The 25,676-nt window shown below is 36.1% G+C and overlaps 1 protein-coding gene across 1 annotated transcript in view; it reads right to left on the minus strand.

Moving 5' to 3' along the window:
- The window catches only part of CLVS1 (clavesin 1), a 668,120-nt gene that overhangs the window by 601,359 nt on the left and 41,085 nt on the right, over window positions 1-25,676 (minus strand). Inside the window, exon 2 of the mRNA XM_044065477.1 lies at window positions 17,065-17,663. Coding sequence (XP_043921412.1) covers window positions 17,065-17,453 — 389 coding nt within the window. The 5' untranslated portion in view covers window positions 17,454-17,663. The remainder of the gene's footprint in view (window positions 1-17,064; window positions 17,664-25,676) is intronic.

Here is a 25,676-nt window from a genome sequence, read left to right on the forward strand (position 1 = left end):
TCCACACATTTGTGATTACCCTGCCATCATAGGCTCAGCTTGTGGTGGTTTACAACTTGTAACATATGCACTGTTTTAGTATGTAAGACTACTGGCAGTGGACCTATTTTTATGTTATACCTAATGTTTCTTAGTACTGTATTAATCTATGAATTATTTTCTGCATGTTTCAATTATAGTTGATTAATATATTGTTTATACTTAATGATTACGTAAATTCAGTATACTACTAAGGACTCGACAGTCCATACAGTTGCATATTTTTCCACTCTCCCTAGGCATCTCGGAAAAGTTTTTTTCCAGCACGCACTTGTACAAGACACACTTACTGGAGGTTCACTGATTCCCATGGTAGGAACTACACTTTGGTGTTTGATAGGTATTACAACTGTGGTAACTAAGACTTATGATATATGTTACTGGCACCTTCTTATAATGTACTTGTTTTGACAGCATTTAGATGGAACAAACTGGAGTCAGTTATCTGTTTCCTCATTTAGCACTGTTTGTTTCACTGTCATAGAATGCTACCGTTTATCTTGGACCTAGCACATACAGAGCTCTTACTTGTCTGCTTGAGCATGATATATCACTAGAAAGTTGAATTCATTCTGCCATGGAAAGGGTGGTATACTAACTGACATAAAGGATGCAAGGTAGATGCTCCCAGTCACAGGTTCACCAGATTGTCCTGACTAGCTGCAGTTAAGATTACTACAGTGAAATACTTAAAGATTTTAATTTGACTGGTTGTCACATTTTTTTTAGTACTTGTTGCCACATCTAAACATGACAAATATATAATCTACTTATCACATCACAGATACAATGATGTCCTAATAGTTATACATTGCCAGGGACAAGATTTATATAAAGTGTTTGTATTAACTGGGCATTAGCCTCATAGGATAGGGATATACGTAGCTCATAAGCTATAACCTATTAGCTACCAATAGGAGTAGATATGCACAACAGGTACGAAAAATGAGACTTATCCTGTTGTAGTTTGGATGAACTGCCTGTGACATACACTTATGACCCCAGCTTAAATTAATTAACAACGACCTCTGTGTTAATGCAGATAAATGCTGCATGTCACGTAAACTGTTTTTAGAGCTGACAAAGCTCTTATTCATTTATTTATTTATTTATTTAACATTTGTTTACCAGGAAAGTCTGACTGGACACAGGTCCTTTTTCAGCAGAGGCCTGGGGAGAAAAGCTCAATGAGTAACAACTTTTAAGGGTGAAAGTGCTCATCTATTTGTTTTTCAATAAAGAAGTTTTGATTACTACACAAGTTGTAAGTGCTTGATTACTCTGAAGTCTCAACTGAGATTGTCTACAGACCATGGTTCTTTTTTGCCTGATTTGTTTAGGATTCTCAGCCAGCATCTTTGTTGCCTAGAAGTACCAGTTTTCCCTGTGGTCTATTCTATATATATATATATATATATATATATATATATATATATATATATATATATATATATATATATGTGTGTGTGTGTGTGTGTGTGTGTGTGTATGTGCATGTATGTACGTGTATGTGCGTGCTTGTGTATGCATATGTGTATACATATATATATATATATATATATATATATATATATATATATATATATATATATATATGTGTGTGTGTGTATACACACACACATATATATATATATATATATATATATATATATATAGATATAGATATATACATATATTACTATGTATATTACTATATGTATCTTGTTTTGTTTAGATCATATACCATTACTGATATTCCAAAGATCAAAGTATACTTGTCCATACATAAACATATAAATTAAATTGTTTCAGTTGTTACATACTTACAGCTGACACATATGCTTATTTTCTTCATTGTCATAACATCACTGCCTGTTTCTAACCATAGCTCATTTTAGTAATTGTAGAAATATACTTGTATTGTCACTTTTTGTCAATCTTGTATGACTAGAGCTTTTCTCTTACTACTCTTCACTGTAAACCGACAGTGTCCAGTGGTCTCTTTCATCACCAAATAAACATAAAATTTTAGATTATACAGGGGAATTGAAAATGTACCTTATATCCAACATTTTAGAGAGTCTTTTACTTCCTGACCATACACACTAAGGGTCAATCAACTTCAGTCTACATTTCAGCATAAATATTGTCATAACTGAACAGAAGCAAGATATTTTTGTGCCCCCTTACTGGAAGGGGGCTAGTGCTTGTGCCCCCTACCAAGTCCAAAATCAGTCTACAGTTGTAGAAAGTTTGTGGTTTGATTGGTTCCATCCTGTATTTCAGCATATGAATTCCCAAACCTAGGCAGAAACAAACACCTCATGTACCATGGCCAGCATTAGTTAGATGAGTCATTACCTTTCAAATTTTGCCTCTTTCAGAGATAAGGACAAATCAAAAAATAATTATGGAAAATGTCTCAAAATAGGGATACATTTTAAAAGGTACTATTAACTTAGAACTTCTCAAAATAATTTCCAGTTTTAGCAGGGATTGAGGAAAAAGATAGTGTTATCCCTCAAAAGCTGGATAGTTGAAAGCTCACTCATAGAAATATATCTATTTGAAGTTACTTGAGAACTTTTTGTAATATAAACCTCCGGTACCAATGGTCTTAAGATCTGATTATCCTGAAATTATGCTTCATCATAGTTTTGCCAGATCTAAGTAGGAAAATTGTGACTTTGGTGCCATGGCCACTGTGTACAACTGCTTGCCATGGACTGTTGAACAGAATGTTTTTTTAAATCCACCTGTTGTCCTGCAGGATTATGTAACCTTCATATGTAAGGAAGAGTGTTTAACTACCCCACCTCATCTTTAGTTTGCCATCTAATTGATATAGACATCTTCCCATCTTCATTGAGTATCAGGGGTGCTAGCTGACAACCTTTGACAAAGACCAGGCAGTGTGTACCCTGCTGATCCTTCTAGTATGGGCCAAAGCTGCTAGGGACACTTTCAACCTAATCTTAGTTAGTCACCTCTATCTACCTGTGCTGATTCCTTTAAACTGAAATACAATACTCAAGGGGGTATTCCCCATGTCATTAATCATGTGGCTTTTACTTTTCTCTTTTTCTTTGTTCTCTCTTTCATCATGTTTGACTTTTGATACATTTTATATGCTGTCATGTCACCATAACCATTTCAGTTATGCTGTCTTCCTCTGATATTTGCAGTTTACGCTGGTGGTGCTGCGGTAGCATCACCTCACAGTAAGACGTTGTCCTGTTCGATTCTTAGCTAGAGCGTCTTCTGTGTGAAGACATGTGTGAATGGGCGTACCTTCGTTGAAGGTTGTGCGTTAGGGCCGGCAACTCGGCATGTAAAAATCTACTGCCAATCATTAGCGGACCGGAGTTCTGCTGTGGCGACCTCTAACTGGGAAAAGTCGAAAGACACAACAACAACCAGGCACTTCAACTTTAACATTTTATTCCCTTGTTTACTCATCTTTTAGCAGCTGTTATTACTTTTGTGGCCTCTTCTTCCTGCTAGCACTTACCAACTTCCTGGGGGTACTTTGTTTTCATCTTTGCCATTTCCTTTGTTATTTCAAATCTGTAGACATAAAAATGCAGCATATTCTTATTAAGAATACTGACTAAATATTATAGTTTGCATATCCCATCTGTGTATATAATTTGCAACTTTTTCCCATTTTTATATATGTGTAATGAGCATTTTAGTAACCACTGTTTAATTGCCTTGCAAAATGTTTGCAGGCCTGTACTATGCATTCTGGACTTATTGGTATGCTAGTTTTCACATTAATTAGTGCTTTATTCCACTATTTCCCTTGCTTTGATATCTGATAGAGCTACATCATTATCGTTTAGTCAGCTGCATCATATTTAAGTTTGATAATGTAAGTCCGCCCTCGATGTGTATATAATTAGGAGATACCCGAGTCGATTTAGCCAGCATTTACTCTACCAAATGTATGATTATGCTAAGGATCTTCTTCTTCTTTCGGCTTTTTCCCGGTTAGGGGTCGCCACAGCGGATCACCTTGTCCGCACATTGAATGGCAGTGGAGTTTTACGGTGTCGAGTTGCCAGCCCGGCGCCCAACCTTCCACAGAAGGCACACTCACACGCACACCTAGGGCCAATTTAGAGTGTCCAATCCACCTGCAGCATGTCTTTGGGATGTGGGAGGAAACACCACAGGGAGGACATGCAGACTCCGCACAGAAGGCACCCCAGCCGAGGATCGAACTGGAGAACCTTTTGCTGTGAGGCAGCAATGCTAACCACTGCACCACCGTGGCCGCCCGTATGATTATGCTAAGGATAACAAGGCTATATTTGCTCTCTCACTATTTAGTCAAATTTCATGTTATTAATTTTCATTGTATGTTTGCAAATGAACTATGCCTTGGAATGCATTTGAATTCTCTATTGCTTGCTTTTAAAAAAAATGGAGTAACTGTTACCTAGGCAACTAATCTGTGAAATAACATTTTTATGTAAGCTCTATTTCATGTAGCACCCCCTTTTTATGAATAAAGCCTGTCTGTTTTATTGGCATATATATATCATTATACCTGTCTTTGCATTTATTCAGCGTACATTCTGCTCAGACCTATGCTCCCTATGTTTTTGTGTTTGCTAAACTTCTGCTCTCTATATACCTCCATCAGACTTTATTCTAACTAAATTCTATTTAATCTTGTAACCAGCTATGTCTTCCACATTTCCCAATACTGCTGTACAAACAACCATTTATTCTTGATATTAACACAACACCTTCACATTCTTTAATGTTCATTTATGTCCTGTTGCCTATCCTCTGGCCTCCAATTTATTTATTTTTTCCACTGACCTATTATATCAACCCATTTATGGCTTTGTTGGCACTTTCTCATTCCAATTACAGGTCTCCTACACACATTTCATCTATTCCTTCATTTGCCAGCTACTCATCTGTGGTGAATGAATGAAATGCTGCTGGCTTTCTTGGCCATCATCTGTCCTTATTGCCCTTTTACCTCACATGTGCCCCTTTGCTATTTAGTCCTATATTTGAAGTTGCCTCTGCTGTTTTTTTCCTTTCTTCACCAGTTAAGTTCCTATTTCTTCACCAGCTAAGTTCCTAGTAATTCCAACTGGCATGTTTCTCACCATTTGTCTATATGTCTGTGAGGAGGATTCCAGTCATAAAGTCAGCCTTCAAAAGGTCATCTGCTATATGACAAGGATGGAAGATTACGATTAATTGTGACATCACACCACCCTAAGGAAAAGGACTGTCATTTTCTCTGAGGCTATGTGACATCAGAGCTAGTACAATTAAACTGTGGATGTGTGGGAGAGCCTCATCATGGGGTGGGTGGGTGCTAGGGGACTTTTCTCCTGCACAGACATTATTTTTGTTTTTTGTTCTTTTTTAAGATAATTAATCTTCCAGACATTGTTCTTCTGTTTTTCTCTCATGTAAACATGGACTTTTTGATTATAGGACATATGATGATGATGCTTTCCTGCTTACTTTAAGTGTAAAATCATTTCAGTAATACCAGACATCCAAATATTTCAAGACTGGAATCTGCCTTCCCTCATACTTAATATACTTAAACTCTGCTTTTTAGCTTTCTCGATTGCTTTCTGGCATAATTAAGCATCTCATTTAGAATTGGGTTTTTGGCCCTTTCTGAATTTCTGGTTGTTACTCTTCTGACTAAATGCTTACATTTTCAAGAAACAAATCCAAAACAATGTACAAAACAGCAGTCACATTCCAGTGTCACAACCCAACTAAGATACATCCAAATAAGTCCAGTGTGGAATGTAAAAATCCAAAATTTATTGCAGGTACATAGGCAACAAAATACAAGACCATTTTTCTGAGTTTAACCCAGCTTCTTCAGTTTAGCCTACTCAGCAAAACTGTTTTTTTCTCCTTTTTGCCTGTGTACCTGCAATAAATGTTGTATTTTCATGTGCTACAGTGGTGGCATTTGTGTGAAAAGATATGTTTGCTTTGCACCTTTTAAAAAATACGTAGTTTTAAAGATTTCCTCTGATGTGGAAGACTAAATGAACAGAACCATGTTTATATTTATATTAATAAGCGGGCAGGAGGTACTTGCGTCACTTTGGGTTCCTGCTCTAATTATGCTGGATTAGCATAGGGTAAGTAATTGTGTATTAGTTATGTAATTGTCAAACTGTTAAATTAACAGTGTGGAAAAATATTTATCCTAGTTTTTTTCTTTTTGTGTGTGAAAAGAAATTCTTTTTCCTCCTTTACTCGTGATCTTTAAAGAACTTGTGCTGTTCTGTCTCACCTGCTCTTCCCTGTTTTTTATGCAGACACGATAAATGTAATAAATAAAAAGCCCTTTGGCATAGAACAAGTCCATACACAGACTTCAGATACCCTGCTACCAATATATTTGAACTTAAAGGTCAACCAATGTCATAGTAAAGGAAAATGCTTTATTGCTGTGAAAAACAAAGTATTTCTCCCCTTTGCAGACACTGGGTATCCAAGTTACAATTTATTAGCAGTCATGCAACTTCCACCCCTGTAAATGTCAGCATTGATAAAAGCTGCACTGAGACTTGAGATATATTTCACATTGATTTTGTTATTCAGCTGCAGGGGTGTATCTAGATATTTACATTTTGTATTCAAACCTAACGGTGCTGCCTCCACCACCCACCTATCATTTTACAACTGTACTGAACCCTCAAAATGCTATCCCCAGTACATATAGGAAGGTTACACAATGTTTTCAACCATTAACATTTATTCCCATAAAAAAGCTGTTTAAGAGCTGTATTCCTTGCACACACGCATTCTTGGTATACCTCTGTACTCTAAATATTCATTTGCACAGTTCTAAACATTCTGTACTTTTTGAGAGTTGAAGCTTCCAAGAAATGCTTAGAAAAAATATATTCATTTAAGTACATGGAGTATGCATAGCTATACCCTTGTCGAGCTGCCTGCTGACCATCATCTCCTTGAAATAAATTGGAAGTCAGTTACCATCAATAGTAACACCATGTATTTAACAATATTAAATCTTGGTGTAGCCTTTTTGCTTTCTTGTAGTACTATGACCGGTGCTTTAAATAGTGTCTAGATTTATATACTTATCTTGTACAACCATTATTTTAGGATGGAGACTTTGTGGCGCTTTTACCTGTGTTTCTTCAGATCTGTCTCATCTATAAGTCTGTATACGCCTTTAGCTGGTACCCATACAGATGGTAATATCTTCCATTTCCCCAACTAGTATTTAAAATTTTATTTTGAACCTGCTGACCAACTTAGACACATGAGCCACATAGTCCATAGTGTACCTGACAAAACATGCCATAGCAATACATGAGGCATTGTCCCATAAAAAATCCAAAAAACACCTCTATAATCCACCACTAGATATGAATTGAAAATGATGAGGCAGATCTGAAGAAGCGTAGGCAAAAAGGCTGCAAAATCTTCATCCTAAAATAATTATTGTCCAAAATAAGATATAAACCTGGATACTGTTTAAAGTACTGGTCACAGTACTACAAGAAAGCAAAAAATAATATTAATGGTAATTGACTGCTCTGCACTGAAATAGATCAGATGTGTAGGTAATAGTCTGCTTTGTGCTGTAACAGATTGGATGTGTAAATTGAAGGGCTAATAGTCCCAGAAGGGTTAAGCTTTATAAGAAGAGCACCTCCCATGGCCAGCCCCTCAACAAGGCCTCACCTCTATCCCCCTCCCAGAGGAGACCACATCCAGGGAGGGACGAGCCTAGGGAACACCCACACTATGGGTGTAATAGTGAGGGGGTAATATATGGTTTGAGATCTCCGTGTAATAAATTTTATATTGGGGAAAGCAAAAGAAAAGAATAAAAGAGCACATTAGGGACATTAAAAAGGGTAGGATGGAAAGCCCTATAGCCTTGAATTTTCAAAAGTTTCATAATAGTAATCCACATGGTTTGCAAGCAACAATTTTGGAATAGATTAAAAAGGAATGTATAAAGGTAAGTGATATAAAAAGGAAACTTTAAAAAAAGAGCCAACTTTTATTTTGAAATGTAATACTTTATCCCCTAGAGGTCTCAGTATAGAGTGTAATTGGAAATGTTTGTTATAACTGAATTATAATTAGCTTAATTATTTAATTAAGTGATTGGAAGTTGAGTTTGTGTATTTAAAGGGTTCATGTGAGAATGGGATTATACTCTGTAAAGGATTGAGAGCCGAGGCGTTAGAGAATTGATTTTATTCCTGTTTGTTATTTTTGTTTTGAATATTACAGGCAACTGGTCATCTGTTTCTTCATGGTTTTTTTACCTTTATAATCCTTGTTTTTTTTTAGTAAGGTATCTCTGTGGGCATATCGATTGTTGCATATGTCTAAACAGATACATGCCTAAGGGAGCATTATATTCAATGCCTAATGAGTGATGACAAAATGGGGGCAAAGACATCCCCAGATCTAGACACAATCCCTTTGCTTATAAGCTGTGCAGTATATAAGGACTTTCTTACAACAGTAGGCACATGTTGGTCAAACATTAGGTCACTGCTCACATAAGTTCCCAAATCCAGTACAACTGGACCAACTTTTAAGGATATATTGTCAATGTGATACTTCCCTGGGGTAGATGACTTCCCAAAGGATACAATAATGCATTTTTTGGCATTTAATTTCAGTCCATGATTTTGGCACCAGTTATTTATTTGGGACAAACCTTTCTGCAGGATGGCTAAGTCATTTGGGGATTCAATGACTGCTCTTAGCTTGCAGTCATCTGCAAACTTAGTCAACCTCAGCCCTTTGGTATTGACTTTTACTTCAGAAAAGTAGATGCCAAACAAAAGGAATCCCAGCACAGAACCCTGGGAGACTCCACTGGTGATTGGTCTCATTGTGGAAGTAACTTACCCTATTTTGATTTCCTGCATCTTATCTGTGAGCCAGGTGGCAATTTAAAAGGTATGGTTTATTCCCAGTTTATTTAGTTATTCTACTATGTCTGAGTGGGGAATTGTGTCAAAAGCTTTTACCAGGTTGGGGTATGTGGTGTGTACATTTTTGCCTTCATCCATTGCTTTGGAGACCTTTTCAAAAAATACATCAATATCAGTAAGCATGACCTACCCTGGATGAATCCAAACTGAGAGAGGTCCAGTGTTTAAAGGTTTGACACTGTCCTGATTGATTAATTCCATGATAAGTCTGTTACCAAACTGATGACCCCAATTTTCTTTAGAGACATCTTCAGTTTTGTCAGCATATGCACTGGCCTTTGTTATAGCTAGCTAACCTTTGCAGGTTTTACACCTAAGGTCATAGAAGTAAGGGACCTCGATATTCTGAGATACTGCTTGAAGTGGATGTCAATCAGGACTCAATGTGATGCATGCGTTTAATGCTGACCCCTGCAGCAAGGAAATAAATATTAAATTGCACATCTTTGTCAATAAAAGGCAAAAGCATCAACAACATTTTCTGTAGCAGTACAATTTCAGATGAAATTAAACTTACTGAAACATGCTTTATATGTATCTGTCATAACTAATGTAAAAGAAGAAAATACACTGGGATGAAAAATTAATCTGTTGTAAATACAGTTTTATATATTGACTATAACCTATACTGACAGGCAGTTAAGCTGACTGGTGATTTAATATTTCTTTTGTTGAATTTGCCTTAATGTTATATCTATTTAACTAAACAAAATAATTAAAAATGTTAAAGCTTGGCTGCATTTTTTATTTATCCTTTGTTGACCAGGTTTGTCCCACTAGGATAGTGACCACTTTTCTGCGAACAGCCAAGGTGGTATTTATATTACTAAGGGAAATCTGGCTAGGACAGCAGGGAAGTTTCCATACACTTTTCAATAGGTGCTGTGGGGTGTTTTACATCCACCTGAGCTACCACCAATTTGGGCAAATGTGGCCTTGGTTTAATGTCTATTCCAAGGGATGGGACACTTAAGAGTACAACACCAATCTTATGCGACATAGCAGCATCAGTACTGTAAATTAATCCATGCATCTAGGGTGAGAATAGAACCCAGAGCCCTCATATCTTCCAGCACCACAGATGAGTGAGCTGTTATTCCACACTAATTTGTGGCTGCAACCAGTCATGAGTAAGACTACCTGTCGTCACTCATCCCCACTGAGATCCTCTCATACCTCTCAATTTCTCAGGGGAGGAAATCTGAAAATAGCCTAAAATAATGGGGGGACAAAGGCCGAAAAAATAGTGCAGATTTTAAATATTGCTCTTATAAGCTTAGAAAGTTGCTTGAATAACAGAATTTCTGTTAACATGCATTTCCTGAAGGATATGAAGTCTGAAACTTAAATATATGTCATTATTTAGTGACTTCAGTCCTCAGTGATTTACCAGAAAATCAAAACTTTTATGAGGAACAGACAAAAATCTGGTTATTTGGAGAATATTTGGACAGGTGAGTGGTTATATTTCCTTTTATTATTGAAACTGGGGAAAAATATCTGTTGATAAGATGTTCATGCATTTCAGCCAACAACAACTTGGACTGGGACCTCAGCGAGCACAGTTTCCTAGGCAGATATCAAAAAAACTTTGTGCCACATTTCTCTATGCAAGTAGTTACAGCCATACTTCAAGACATATGGTTCCCACCTATTGTGTAAATACTATGAGTCTACAAAAAGCATTTCTACATTTTCAGGCAGTATACAGAATATGATAGAAAACATTTATAAAGTAGACAACAACAATAAAAACAGGCCCAGACAAAATAGAGCTAACAACCGTAAGGGATATATTTACATAAAATAGACCTGTATTAGAAAAGGTAAAGGCATGCTACATGCCTATCTGTTCCACAATATCTAAGAGTAGCTTAGCTAAGGAAAAGAAGACTGTAATAATGCATCAAAACTGTGTATCAGAATACATCTGGTAGTATCTAACAGTTAACACAGATGAGTAAGGCTATGAGCTGTTAACATTTTTCCCCTATAATTTAAGATTTGAGCTCTTCATCCTCCATTTGTCTACTTCATGACTCTAAGTCACTCAATCAAACAGTGCTCCCACTCTGAGCCTAAAAAAGGTCTATGCATATCAGTGCTCTTGCCAATTTAACAAGTACAAATAAATATATTAGAACCTAAAGCAAAGATTTACTACAGTACTAGAAACGTACATGAATGTGTTTTAAAGACAGGCTTTTGATAGGCTACTTACTTAAGGTGGACAGTAGTACTGCTGATAGATACTGTGACTGTAATTTGATTGAAACAGAAACAGCTAGGAGGCAGAGATAATATCACTGGCTATCTTAACTTCATTGGAGACAGCCAGCAAACACAACACAGCTTGGCAGCAATTATCTCACTGCTACAGCACACAGCCTGAGGCTTTCTCACATCAGATTAAAAAAACACCGCCTCTCTCCCTGTCACCAGTAATGTCAGCAGGTTGTAAATTTAACTATCATAGGACCATTAAGATGCATAGTTAATATTTACACTAATGATATAAAACACTGCACTGTTTACTACTTCTTTTCCTGGTTAGAGGTTGCCACAGTGGATCACCTGTCCACTCATGATTGGCAGTAGAGTTTTAAAGTGTCAAGCTGCCAGCCTAGCACCCAACCTTCCACAGAAGTGTGTTATTGGCAGAAATTAGTTCTTCCCAGAAATAAGAATGCAGCTTAATTATGAGTGGATGGACATCCTTCATGTTATATAATGCCCCCCCCCCCCTCTGCTAGCAAGATGCCTTAAATCTGTCATTCGTCAAACTACAGTATAAATTTTAAAATACCTGTGGAATAAAGTTGATTAAATAAGAAACAGACTAAAGAGACTGAGATACCCATGCACTAAGTCAATGTGTCTCTAAGAGCCCTCCAGAAAACTGTAAGCAAAATACGCATACTATAAATACATTTAAAAAAATGAAATCTTAAACATGATCTGGCTACAGAAAAAGTGAATATCATTTATTTTTAAGTTGCTTTTACCTCTCCTATTCCTACTGTCTGATTTTCTTAGGTGTACATTACTCATCCATCTGTGCAAATCTAAGATGTATAGCCTAACTACAGAAATCAAAGTTGGGAAAAGAAAACTAGGCTCATGATATATTTATTTGTTTGTTTATTTGCTTGTATTTGTTAAATGGGATAGTCTGACTGCGCAGGCCATTTTCAGGAAAAGTCACAGAAGAAATGCTACAGTGAAAAGGTTACACAAAAGATTAAATTAATTGATTAGGTTACGCAAAAAGGGAATACATAGAACTATTTGAAAATCATCATTTAGAAATTTGCAAAGTATGCATAGTTAAATACAAAGGATGGAATGCATTGTGAGATTTAAAAGAGAAATTCTAGAGGACCTTAAATCTTGTGTATAGTTCCTATGTAACATAACAGGAATATTTTCTGTGAACCCCTACATAATGGATTATAAAAGTTCAATTAACCACACATAAAAGTTGATTCTGCAGAAAAGGAAAAAAAAGACCCGTTTTAATTAATCCTGTTTGTAGACTACACTAAACACTCTATATGTGTTTCACAGAAATGAAATCCATAGACATGGAAAAGTAAACTGGTTTTGACAAGTGCTATAATGGGTGTTAGGAGGGTGGCCTAATGGTTAAGGTGTTTGCCTTACAAAAACAAGTTGCAGGGTTTGAGTCTAACAAGGGATAATTGGCTAGGCTTAAAATGGCTCACAAGGGCAGTTAGCTTAAAACTAACCTATGTCAGAAACAACACTGTTTTCAGTACAGCACATATAGTTAAAGTTATGAGCTACTAGTAAGCTTTATCCAATAATCCAGAGTTTGATTCCTTTATTCCCAATGTCCTTTATGGTACACTTGTTTATCATGTAGCCATCTCCTACACTTAACACCAACAACTCTACCAACTGTGCTGATGCTTTCAATTTTCATTTCATTCCATCAGTGTAATCGCTACTTCAAAATTCATCTAATACCAACAATCAGACAACAGAACCACCTACCATTCCTCTTCATAACCTCTCTTTCCAACTAGTCCCCACTACTTACATAAAGAAGACTATTACTTAAATTGAAATTCCCCACCTTAGCCTCAAACAACCTACCTGGTGAATACCTTAAGATAGCTGCAGCAGCAATAGACTACCCCACCTCAGTTTAAATAAATAAAAATATGTCCCTAACCTCTGAGAAAAAAGCCACATTCTTCCCAATCTTCACAATCAACTGAACTCTGTAACTAAGGGCCTATTTCCATCCTCTCACCTCTATCAAAAATACTCAGAAAATACATCCAGCCATAACTCTTACATTACCTCACACAAAATAACTTCCTCTGTTCTTCTCAGAGTGGCTTCCTTCCCCACCACAGTACCTTTCCTGCTTTATTTAGTTTCCCCAGTACAGTAAACACAAACAGAAATGACAGAAACCTGGTGTCTGCCCTGTTCCTTGATTTATCGAATGCCTTTGACATGATCTCTTACTATATTTTCCTACACAAACTTCATAGTCTAGGACTTCACACCACTGCTATATCATGGTTCAGTAGCGACCTCAAAAGTAGAGCTCAAGCTGTCAAGTGGCAAAAAGACATCTCATCCTTTCTTTCTGTCCTGTTCAGTATATGACAAGGCTTAATCTTTGGACCCCTTCTCTTTAACATCTTCATCAATGACCTTCATAAAGCCTGTAAAACTGCATCCCTGGTACAGTATGCAGATGGCGCCACAGTTATCTGCATCGCAAAAAAGATCAACAAATTACAAGAACTTTCCCAGGAGTCCTTCTTGTCTATAGAAACCTGTCTGACTTCTGCTGAGCTATTCCTAAAACCAAGTAAATCCAGACTAATCCTATTTACTTCCAAACAGCTTATAATCAACAAAACCTGCTTCTCAGTTACCTCATCCAACAAAACAAAAGTTGAACTTGTCACACATACTAAATTGCTAGACATCTGTAAAGATGTGAACCTAAAATTTGACATACACATCCAAAATATAGTGACAAATTACACCAAAAACTACATTCTCTCTCTACAGAGCCAAACTCTTCCTCTCAGACACTAAAAGAAAACACATTACCTCTTCTCTCCTCTTGCCTATTCTAATGTATTCTACTTCCATCCTTAACAACATCCATGTGACCTTGCTAAACAAACCTGAGGAATGTTACTACAAGATAGCCAATTTGCTGTCAACCTTTCAAACAGAATCCACTACTGTACCACCCTAAGGGAATTACAGTGGCTGGAATTCCCATATTATCTAACCTACGCACAACTTCTACAAATCCATAACATTGTGTATAAACCTAACAACTGACCATCCATCTACAACCTCTTACTAATATATAACCCTTCCAGGCCACTATGATCATCAGACATACACCTATTAGATGTATCCAAACCATATAATTTTTCTAACAAATCACTACACTCCCACCACCTTACTAACTCCTGGAACTCCATCCCACTAGCAATACGACAAGAACAATCCTTAAAAATCTTTTAAAACTCAACTAAAGTCCTACTTACTCATTTACCAGCTCTGTAGGTGTGATGTTCCTGGATAATCTCCAAACCCTTGCTAAATGTCACCACTTTTTTATGAAACTGGCCATAATATAGCTATTCCTTCACAATATCTAACTATCTGGTTATCATCGACCCCTGTCCACTACTATCTCTATTTCCTTTTTTCCTGGACCTCTTCAATACTCCTTCATAATTTGTAACCCTCTTCATCCTATAAGTACTTTACTGTCCCCTACTCAATATATATTTGCAACTGATTCCATTTCAGAATAACTAGAATCTTAAAAGATTGATAATAGATAATATTTTACTGAATTATTGTTTTAATTGTCATGCTTTCATTAACTGTCATATCCTTACTATTCTATACATGGTCATTTACTATTCTGAGTATGTACATTTATTATTTCTGATTACCTGTCATATCATTACTAGTCTATACATGTATGTATGTATGAAATTTATTATGTAAATCTTATATAACTGCCATCTACTCATTCTGTAAAATGGTGCATTTCTCTCCAGGCCTCCACTGAAAATGGGACCTGTGCCCAGTCGGACCTTCACTGTAAACAAAAGCAATAATTAAATATGTCATTTAACTGTTTCAGTGCTCTGCATCTGTCACTGAAACAAGGAAGCTGTGCTAAATGGGTTTATCTGGCAAATAAATAAAATTCACAGTAATAGAGCAGTCCCTGGTCTGTAAGGACTACATCTCTTAAAACAAAAATAAACAGTAAAGTTCAATCAAATGAATAAGATAGAGCTATGCCGGACTACCTGAAAGTATAATATTACTTTGTTGTTCAGACTGAGGAATGTAAGATCAAAATCTATATATTTCTGATCCCCCAAATTCAAGAAAGAAAGTGTGGTCAGAACAGACTCCCAAAATTTATTATTGCACTAAACTAAAAATTATATGCAGTAATAGCTCATCAGTACATCAAAATATATCTGAAGGACTGTTTCTTGGTACCAATTAGTAACTCATATCAAAAAGATGCTGCAACAGCAACAAACACATTTGCCTGCAGTCTTCTTTTTTGGGATTGCAACTTTTAAACCATTCTCTTCAGTGTGTGCCTCTCCTTTAAGTTATTTGTTCTGTGGGAAATGCTAATGAGCTCAGCAGACAATGTTCAACATGCTTAGTTTTGTCATTAAGGTATGATCTGTACAAATTTGTGATGGCTCTGTTGTGTAGCTTAGAGCTAATGGCTTATCTTGAAAATGGTGGAGGTCAAGAATTAATCTTTGCCATTCAGGTGTTGTGGTTCTGAGAGTTAGTTTAGGAATAAATGATGATGTTAGTAGAGATGAACATAGGAATAGTATGTGCTGGGAATGAGAACAGGATGGTCATTATGCTTACTAATGAGGTACAGTGGTACATTTTGGGGGAAATGAGGAAGGGTTCATGTTCCTCTTCAGAAATATGGTGGAGTGGGTGTTTAATTTAATTTTGTGCAGTACTTTGTAGTATTTACTATATTTTATCCATGAATATTCGTGCGTGTGTATGGGGCAGACTGTTGAATATTTAGCTCTTTCAGGTATGTGTGGTTAAAGTTCCATTCTTTCAGGTTTTGTAGTAATAGTTTTTATGCTAGTCCTTTAATTGTGCAGTTGTCTGTGCTGTAGCACGTAAGTTTCTAAGTGTTTTAAAGTATAAATCTAGATGAGCAAGAGGGAGTAATGCAATGTATACCACTTCTTTAGGTGACAAAACTGTATATGGGAAGCTGTTTATGTATAAAATACAAAAAATATATTTTTCAATGATGGTCTTAATAAAATACAATTACTTCACATTGTTAAACAAATGCAATTATTTCACTGGACTTTTTTATTTTCTACATGATCCTATCAAATATGTATGTGTGCACATATGCTTGCGTGTATGCATGCGCACACTAATTTCTGATTATTCAACATCATTCACACTTCTCTTGCAAACTTTTAATATAAGATTTCATTTGTCATACAGTTCTTCTATCATCACACTAGTCTATCTCTGACGACAAATATACATATGACATAATAAGGAGACAAAAATACTATATGAAATGGGTAAGAATGTTTTCCACAAACAAAACTATATCATTTAGTTCAGGAACTGTGGCTGGTGGATTGCTCTAAAAAGGAGATAATGTACACAGAAGAGACAAAGTTGTAATAGTATTTAGGTATAAGACAAGCCTTGAAACGCTTCACTTGTCTTTGTGAGTACCTCTGGTAATTTCAATCCTTCATTTCTATGTCAGACAAAATAATCACCAGAGATAAAATATTTATTCTTTTCTGCTCATTTAATGTTCAGGATAGATTTGAATATGGTATTCCTTATTCCCCAAACTTCAACTCTATTCTCACAAAAAAAGGGTTATTCCTTTCAAATAAATCTTCATTTAGACTATAGACTTTAGCTATTTTACTTCTTTTAGTCACACGCTACAAAAATATTAAAAATATGCAGACTGATTATTTACCTACTCTGGTCCCAGTTGGCTGCAAATAATAGCAAAATCTTCCTGCCACAATGATCCAGATTTTGAAGAACTCCTGGAAAGCCATCCATTAATGCACGTTTGATACCTGGGTCATCTGCCTTAAAGTTTTTGAACATTTCCAAGTTTTGCTGCCTATACTGAAAATACTGGGCCAGCAGTTTAAAGGTATCTGCTTTGTTGAACTTCCTGGCTCTTAGAAATCTTAAGATAAATTCATCATCAGTTCGTAGAAACCCAATGTCTGGTCTTGTGATTATCATATCCTTAACCTGCTGGATATCATGATGTAAAGTATCTGGGTTCTCATTCAGTTCCAAACGGGATTTCTCCACAGTGTCTGGACAAAGACCAGCTTGTAAATGGGTCATATTTGCAACACACTGCTTTTAACTTGTGCCTTATTATCTTAATTAATAACGCTCTGTACGTTTATACATATCCACAGAAAATATATCCATTTTCAGGGTGTATAATATCATATGTTAACATGTTTGAGCACACAGTTTTCTGTTGAAGTACAATGATTTCCCATGTTTGGCACAATATTTTGTAGCTAGAAGACTGTTGTTATATCATACCTGTAAAAAAAAAAAAAAACATATGCAGACTTTATTATTACATTACAGAAAACGCAACATGCAAACTTCTATGTTTTTTTTTTGGTAAAAGAAGATTTTATCAAAAATTGTCAACAATATAATATTTTAATATTTTTTTACTAATTTCTTCAGTTTTCAATTGTGTAAATTATTTTTTTTCAATACCAGCATTTGCAAAAGAATACAGATCTGGAATTGCATAGTTCATAGTTCTGTCTCCCTTCCTGATGTTGAATATATTCAGAGAAAATAATTGTTTAATGTATTAACATGAACAATTATTATCAAGTGAGAATAATAATTCTGTGCTGAAGTAATGAGATAACAGAAGGAGAAATGTAGGGGGGTCATCAAGACTGCATCTCCTATTATGTCAGATTTGCTATGAATAATTCATCTAGTTTAATCAACAGGTGATTGTTCAAAACCAAAATATCTAAAATGTTGGTAAGTTACAATTTTAAACAATAACACACAAAACACACAAAAAAAATTTAAAAGGACAAGCCCCTTGCATATGTATTGGTAAATATAACATATATATATATATATATATATATATATATATATATATATATATATATATATATATATACACACACACACACACACACACACACACACACACACACACACACACACACACACATTTTTTTCCCAAGGTAAGTACACTTAACCAAACTTAAACAAAACACACACTGTTGTAAATAAAACCCACATAGGTGGGGGGGCTACGCCCTCCACCCCTCCCAACTATCCGGGATCGCATTACAGTGAAGAAAAGGGCATGTTGGGCAAGTGTTTACTTACCCTGGGAAAAATTCGCCATTCGGGTATTCAAGGTTTCGGGATTTTCGTCTTGATAAAATGAGTTTTGATTATATAGGATTTCAAGCTTCAGAAGGGGATCCATAAATATATATATATATATATATATATATATATATATATATATATATATATATATATATATATATATATACATTATATATTTTATATATATATATATATATATATATATATATATATATATAGGTATATAGCTTTCAGTTGAAGTTGTCCTTTCATTGACAAGTGAAAAAACCTTACAGGTGACCAAAAATTATGAGATCACTGTACATTGGGGATCAAGGAATTGATCTACCCCAGTATAGTGCAATCTTATAGCTGGTATATATAATTAACAGCTTGTGTGGAGGTATAACACTGGTTTAGTGCTTTTTTTATATCCTTTGTGGATTGATATTTTTTGCGTTAGTCTTTCGAGGTGATTGATTATTTATGGATCAGTATTTGTACATGTTAATAAATTGTTAGCCTTCCATATAGATACATACACAAACACACACACACACACACACACACACACACACACACACACACACACACACACACACACACACACACACACACACACACACACACACAAAATTATAAAAAAAGGCTGTACTAACCCTATGTTTTTTCTTCGGGTCTGGCAGCGATTACAGAGAATCAGTAACCTTTCACTGACAATTAGCAGTGCAGCAGTATTTCAAAGCATCAAGTACTGGCATCTAGTGCAACTTGGGGGAAATTCGCTTATGGATGCAGAGGACAAACTCAAAAGTTTTGGTGGGGAATAGTGCAGACACTAGACGAACAGTCAGATCAAGTCACATGCGTTTGTGTAGTGCATATTACAAGGATGCTGCATGCAGTGAGGCCAGCCCAGGAATGAGAAATGTAAAACAAGTGCTCAGGAATAAAAAAATTCAGATCCCAACAGCCAATACCAATTACCTCCAAGCAATCAAAAACTCTTGAACTAGCCTGGTTCACTCTTCTCTAGCCAGAGATATAAACTGGATTTAATTGTTAACAGCTAGACCACTTAAATAGCAAACTATAGTGTACATATGAACTGGAATTTCTTGAGATAAGAAATTCATAAAGCTTAAACCAGTTAATCCAGTTGTTATAAGGTCTGAGTAAGGACAGTGATAAACAAAATAACTTAAAATTATAAAAATAGCTTAAACTGACAACAGAAACCTGAATCTGGTAGGAACTGTAAAAAGTAACTTAAAACAGATAAAAAGCATAGAAAATCACTAGAAGCACTTACCCAGTTTTGTAATGCATAGAAACTAGCAACCAATGTGTTGGAAGGCCTGTGAGCGAACAGCAGACTTTCTTGGACATTTGCAGAAATAATTATAAGGAGAGTGGTATTTCTGTCCTGTAAAGTCGTACTACACAGGTCCTCTTGTCAGAGAAACAGAATTGTTATGTACAGGAACATCTACTCATAAAGACATTAGTGCATTTTCATCAGTTAAAGTAACAACATGGTCTAATCCCATGATCATCTTTGCAACAGCCTTCTGGAACATCTGAGATGACGATAAAATAAAAAATGGAAGTCTTGGAGACCTAGACCTTCCTCACAGGTGAAAGAAAATTAAGAAAGAACACAGTTTTGGAACTTTCATTATCAAGCCTTCTTTGCCAAAATCTTAAATTCTCATTAAGCACAGCTGGCAGGTGTAAACCACTCCTTCAACAGTATGAAGCAGAGAGCAGTCACTTTTTATGACTTTATTCAAGTCTTGTGGACCGATTCAAATATGACCTTTGTCAGACTTCTGTACAGTAGCTATACTTCTGACCCTTTCAGTAGGCTCCATTACTGAATCTCACCTGTCTTCTCTTTAATTTCTCCAAATATTTTGGGTTTCTAATACCATAACTGGAATGAGCCCCATTCCTAAGTCAGGGTATGAACTGCATTAATGAAATTAGTATTGTTTCAGTCTTTGTTATTAGCCAAGTGTGCTCTTCTCAGCACCAGCACTAGCAGTGTGCCCAGAATCACCTTCCTCTGTTGTTCATGCAGAGTTGCAAGTATTGGTAGCATATCTAAGTATAACTGCAAGTTCTTTTGTTTTTTTTTTAGACCTATTGGTCCTGCTTCCACTGGAAATGTGTGGTTATCTTTCTTCCACATTGCTCTTGTTTTTGCCTGCAAAATCTGGTATTTTATGACTTTGTGTCTGTCTGTCCATACAACACTGTAATCACCGGGTGTAGCAGTTTCAATGGTCAATGCTACATTTGTCTTTTTTCATGGAATGGTTTTCTCTCATCTATTTTTGAACTATGGGTAATGTGTAATCCCATTTGATATAAACTTCATCATTCTCTATAATGCTTTGTGGTGTATGTTTCCAATGTTTTTCAGCTGCTTCTGTATTATAGTGTTTGTACAATTCCCCAATTCATCAGTCTTGCCACATTATTGTGTATTTAAGTAGACAGGCCCTCTGCCAGGACTGTATCACCTTTCTCCGTAAGGTTTCTCATACTAACTTCTAGACTGCAAAAGTACTTAAACTTTCCTTTGACCGTGTACTACAATCAAACTATGGTAAAATACCCATATAAGTAAATTATATAGCAAGAGAAAGAAACTGCTTAATGCTTATAAGAAGTTTATTCTATGTATGTTAAGAACACACATTAGCAAACTAACAAAGAGCTTAAGAGAACCATAAAGGAGCTCAAAACTGTGTATTAATTTATAGCCACTAACAAAAATAACTGCAAATCTTTCTTTAACTATGACAGTGTTTGGAGCTAATCCACAATAATACTACACTATCTGACCCAAAAGAAATAACTAATATCTTAGTTAACAAATTTTGAGCAAATGTTATCCTATCCATAGTATTAGCTATCCAACAGGTTCCACAATCCCAGCCACCCCTTTAATTACTATGGAACACGTTCTTTCAGCCCTTTCAAAAACTAAGAATACTTTGTCCATGGGCCTGATTATTAGTGCCAAATATGGCCTTTCTGAACCCCTACTTAAACTCTTTAATTTAAGCCTCACCACTGGTTACATTCCTGAAGCATGAAAAACAGCTACTGAAATGCCATTACACAAGTATGGCCCAAGCATGAACCCCAGTAACTACAGACCCACTAGTATAACTAGCCTGATATGTAAAGCTATGGAGTGTATGATCTCAGACTTCATTAATCTGGACATTAGACCATGTCAACAATTGGTGCAAGGACAATGGTCTCAAATTAAAAGAAAAGAATTGTAGCATAGTTAATTTTGGTAAAAAAACAAGTTTCACTTACCATATAGGAGATGTACCCTTCCAATCCGACACTGTTGTAAAGGATCTAGGTGCGCTTGTTGGTAACTCATTATCATTTGATCATCATCTCTCCACAGTAGTTTGCAAAGCCTTTTATCTCGCCTGTCTAATTTCCAATGAAAAATCCCACCTAATTTAACCTATTCCTTTGCAGAACTAATGGTTCATCAAATACTCAGTTAAAGGAACTAAACCTTCATATCCAAACACATTCCTCACTGCTGGAACAAACATCCAACTTGCTACCTTCAAGTAAACTAGACAACTGGACGGGCAGCTTCAACTTACCTTCAAGTCTATCTTGTCTTGCCTTCCTTGAGACTATTTTGAATAGGGATTTTTGGCTAGGCTTGAAATGGTCTGCAGACTAATTGCCTAGTACTTAACTATGAACCTATAATATGAGAAATTCCAAGTAAACAGCCCATGTCACTAAAAACATCTTTATACTCTTTAAGCAAATCATCAGAGTAAACATTTTCTGATTGTAAGTGAGCCTTAATTGAGCATCCCCAATGGAAATACTTTTCAACATAAACAAACTCAAACAACCAAGTATCAAAGCAGCATATTAATGCGTTCAGTTCTAGCAGGGAAGACTGAACTTATACAACAGAATAGAACTTCACATTTCTAGACCACGGGGAAACAGCTGTGCTGAAACTGCAGGGTGTTGTCCAGATATAAATCTGTTGGTTTGCATGGTTATAAAGAAGCATTTTGCTGTTGCTTTGTTGACAGCCACTGAAAAATGTCGGTTGTTCATGTTTATTGTGAACTGAATGGCAAAGAAAAGCACCCAAATGGCTATATAAAATTATTGAGATACCTTATAATATACCACCATCCTTCTACAACAGTATGAAATAATACAGCACATTTTCACTTTTGAAATGGCACCTCAAAAGTACAAAATTGGGAAAAAGGGGTTTTGGATGGATGGAATGATTTCTAACATTTCTAAATAAAATAATTCAGGACCATCATATAGGCTGGTGATTCTAGGTATAAAAAACATATGGACAACTTGGGCATCATATGATATACTTGCATACTGTTCCTGCACATGTCATCTTGAACTCTGTAAATAGTCCCTTTGCTTTCACTGTTTCCAACTTAAAAATTTAAATGTTATTTTTTTATGTTTTTTTTTAATTTTTTGTATTTCATTTTTCTTATGTAATTAAATTTTTTCCATTTTTTTTGTATTTAATTTTACTTACACAATTATATTTTACTTATACACGCCATTGTAAGTTCGTGGAGTTTTTCACCCCGGATCTCCATTGAAAATGGGCTATTCAGCTCAGCTGGACTAACCTGGTCAACAAATGTAAAATAAATAAATATAACTTTGTCTTCCTATACTGTTTTTACTGGTGATTCCAAGTATAAAACACATAAACAACTTTGTCTTCCTGTAAGTTCTTTACTGTACATCAGCTAGTTTGCTTATATCTCAGTCATACATAGGATTTAATAGTGACATTTTCTGACTGAAATAACAGGATGCTCAGCTGAGAACATGAATTCATAGATTTGTAGATATTCCAAGGCCACTGAGTCTCATGACCATTCTTGCTTTGCTAATAGCCCCCTCCCAGGCTTCACCTCCTTTCTCCAGGAGGAGTATATCAGTCAATCCTGGAGTACATTTTTGGATATCTGTCCAGTTATCTAGTTTATGTTTGAAGGAAGACAGTAAATCACAGTACTTAACACATGAAGGAAGTTTATTCCAAAGGTATGGGAAGCACTGGATTATAAACATATCCCTCCATCATCTTTTATTTACCTGTTGGTGAAAATTTTTTGGTCTCTGCTTATAATATTGGGGGAGATATTGGACATGAGGAGAAACAGGAGGCCCTGGTCAATGAAGTCTCTAATGGTGCAGTAAGCGAAACAGAGATCTCCATTTTAAAATCTATAAGACACTGAATAATGAGATAGTGCTTATAACCACTCTCAGCAGCTCAGGACTTTAGGCATATGATCTTTTTGCTTAGGAACTTTTGGGGTCTTTCTAATTGTTTGCTATGTTTTGGATGATGCATCCCAAAGGGGGGGCATTGTAAATGATAATTATCTTAATCAATGCTGAGTATAAGGACAAATTTCCTTTGCCCATTAGCTGGGGTAAGAAAAATGATTTCCATCCAACCATTGTTACATGATGGTCAAAAGACTGGGAATTATCAACCCAGGTAGCTAAGTCTCTAACTACATTATCATTTTGTAGAGTTGTGTTGTTTAGAAAGTACAATGAGAGGAGAGGAGAGGCAGGAAAGGTTGTCTGCTAAAAGTGATGATACCGCTCATTTCAACATTTACTTTGAGCCAATGTTTAGCACACCAAGAGTTTAGCTGGGTGAGTTCATTTTGGAGGGCTTGAGTATTTATAGGATTACTTAACAACACATTCCAGTCTGCAATCAATTGTAAACCTTTTTAGTCAGAAGTCATGGCTCTATGACTGGAAATCTGAGAAGTAAATACCAAAGAGTCCCAGCACCCAGCAGTGAGGACACTGCTGGTCGCGCTCATATTTTCGGATGAAGCACTTGCAACTTGCATTATGTGGGTTCTGTCTTTCAGCCAGTTTGCTACCCATCTTACCACATACGGGTTGATTTTTAATTAGCTTTACCCTAGACTGTCATACTTCCCACACAGATTTCAGTGTGGTGCAACACATTGAATTTGACTGCATTGCTTTAGTTGTTCCAGAGCATCATCAATTTATTTATGGCATACTTTAAAGTAAAACAAAAAGGCAAAAAAGTAGACTTTTCACCTAAAGCTGCTTTGTTGACCATTACTGTATTCTGCATACTCAGTACAAATTAAACACAACGCCTGCAATGAAAACTGAGTATAACGCAAACTGTATGACTGTGTCAGTGAAGGATTAAGATGCAATGCATCTGTAACCAATATTTAAAAGGACATCCATCAATCCCCCAATACAACATTTCATTCTGAAACTTACAAGCTGTAACAGTACAGTCATAAGGCAGACCTAAGACTGCTATTCGAACCTTCGGTATTTTAGTGCAGCACAATGCTAAAATGATCCACACCAATTTACTTCCTCCAGTCTATGGCATTTTATTTAATGTTACTTACTTTCTTAATCTGATTTATCTTCTGTTTCCTCCCTTTCCACTTAAAAAAAATTACACTTTATTCAGCTGCTCTTGTAACGGTGTTCTACCTACTTTGTTACCTTATTCTGCTTTGCTGTGTGCTCTTAAGTGTTCAAGTGCTGTTATCCTGCTGCATTTATTACTGCTTGTTAGTAGCCTGATTACATTTATCTGCATTTCTAAGCATCTGAATTTTGGTTTCAGCACTTGTGCTTCAGGCCAGTTATTTTACATTTAAGAAGGTTTTTGTGGTCTACGCTCTTGTGGACAAACCCTTATCAAACCCTCTCTCCATAAGTTCGCCCAAGCATTAGGAACACTATGTCTGGACAATTCCCATCAGTTTTTCCTGCCAGCCGGGTCGACATGAGCATACTGAGACAGTGTAGCAACTGCCTCATGTTCCCCTCTTCTCCTAGCACATAATTCTTCTACATGCGAGAAATGCATGTACATCCGTAACCTAGAATCCATGCTCTGTCATGCCACAGTCAGTAATCCTAAAAAAGAGAAGATTGCCAGCACAAACACCACACCACCCACATCACATAGCTAAGCACAACATGCACCCACCTGTGCAGAGGTCCTCAGTATAAACTTACCTAAACAACAGAGACCTCTAAAACACACTCACAAACATTCCAAACTCAACACCAAACACATCACACACAGCAAACAACACACCAGTT

This window comes from Protopterus annectens, chromosome 3.part0, assembly GCF_019279795.1.
Source record: "Protopterus annectens isolate FY-2018-M chromosome 3.part0, PAN1.0, whole genome shotgun sequence".
NCBI classification, from domain to species: Eukaryota; Metazoa; Chordata; order Ceratodontiformes; family Protopteridae; genus Protopterus; species Protopterus annectens.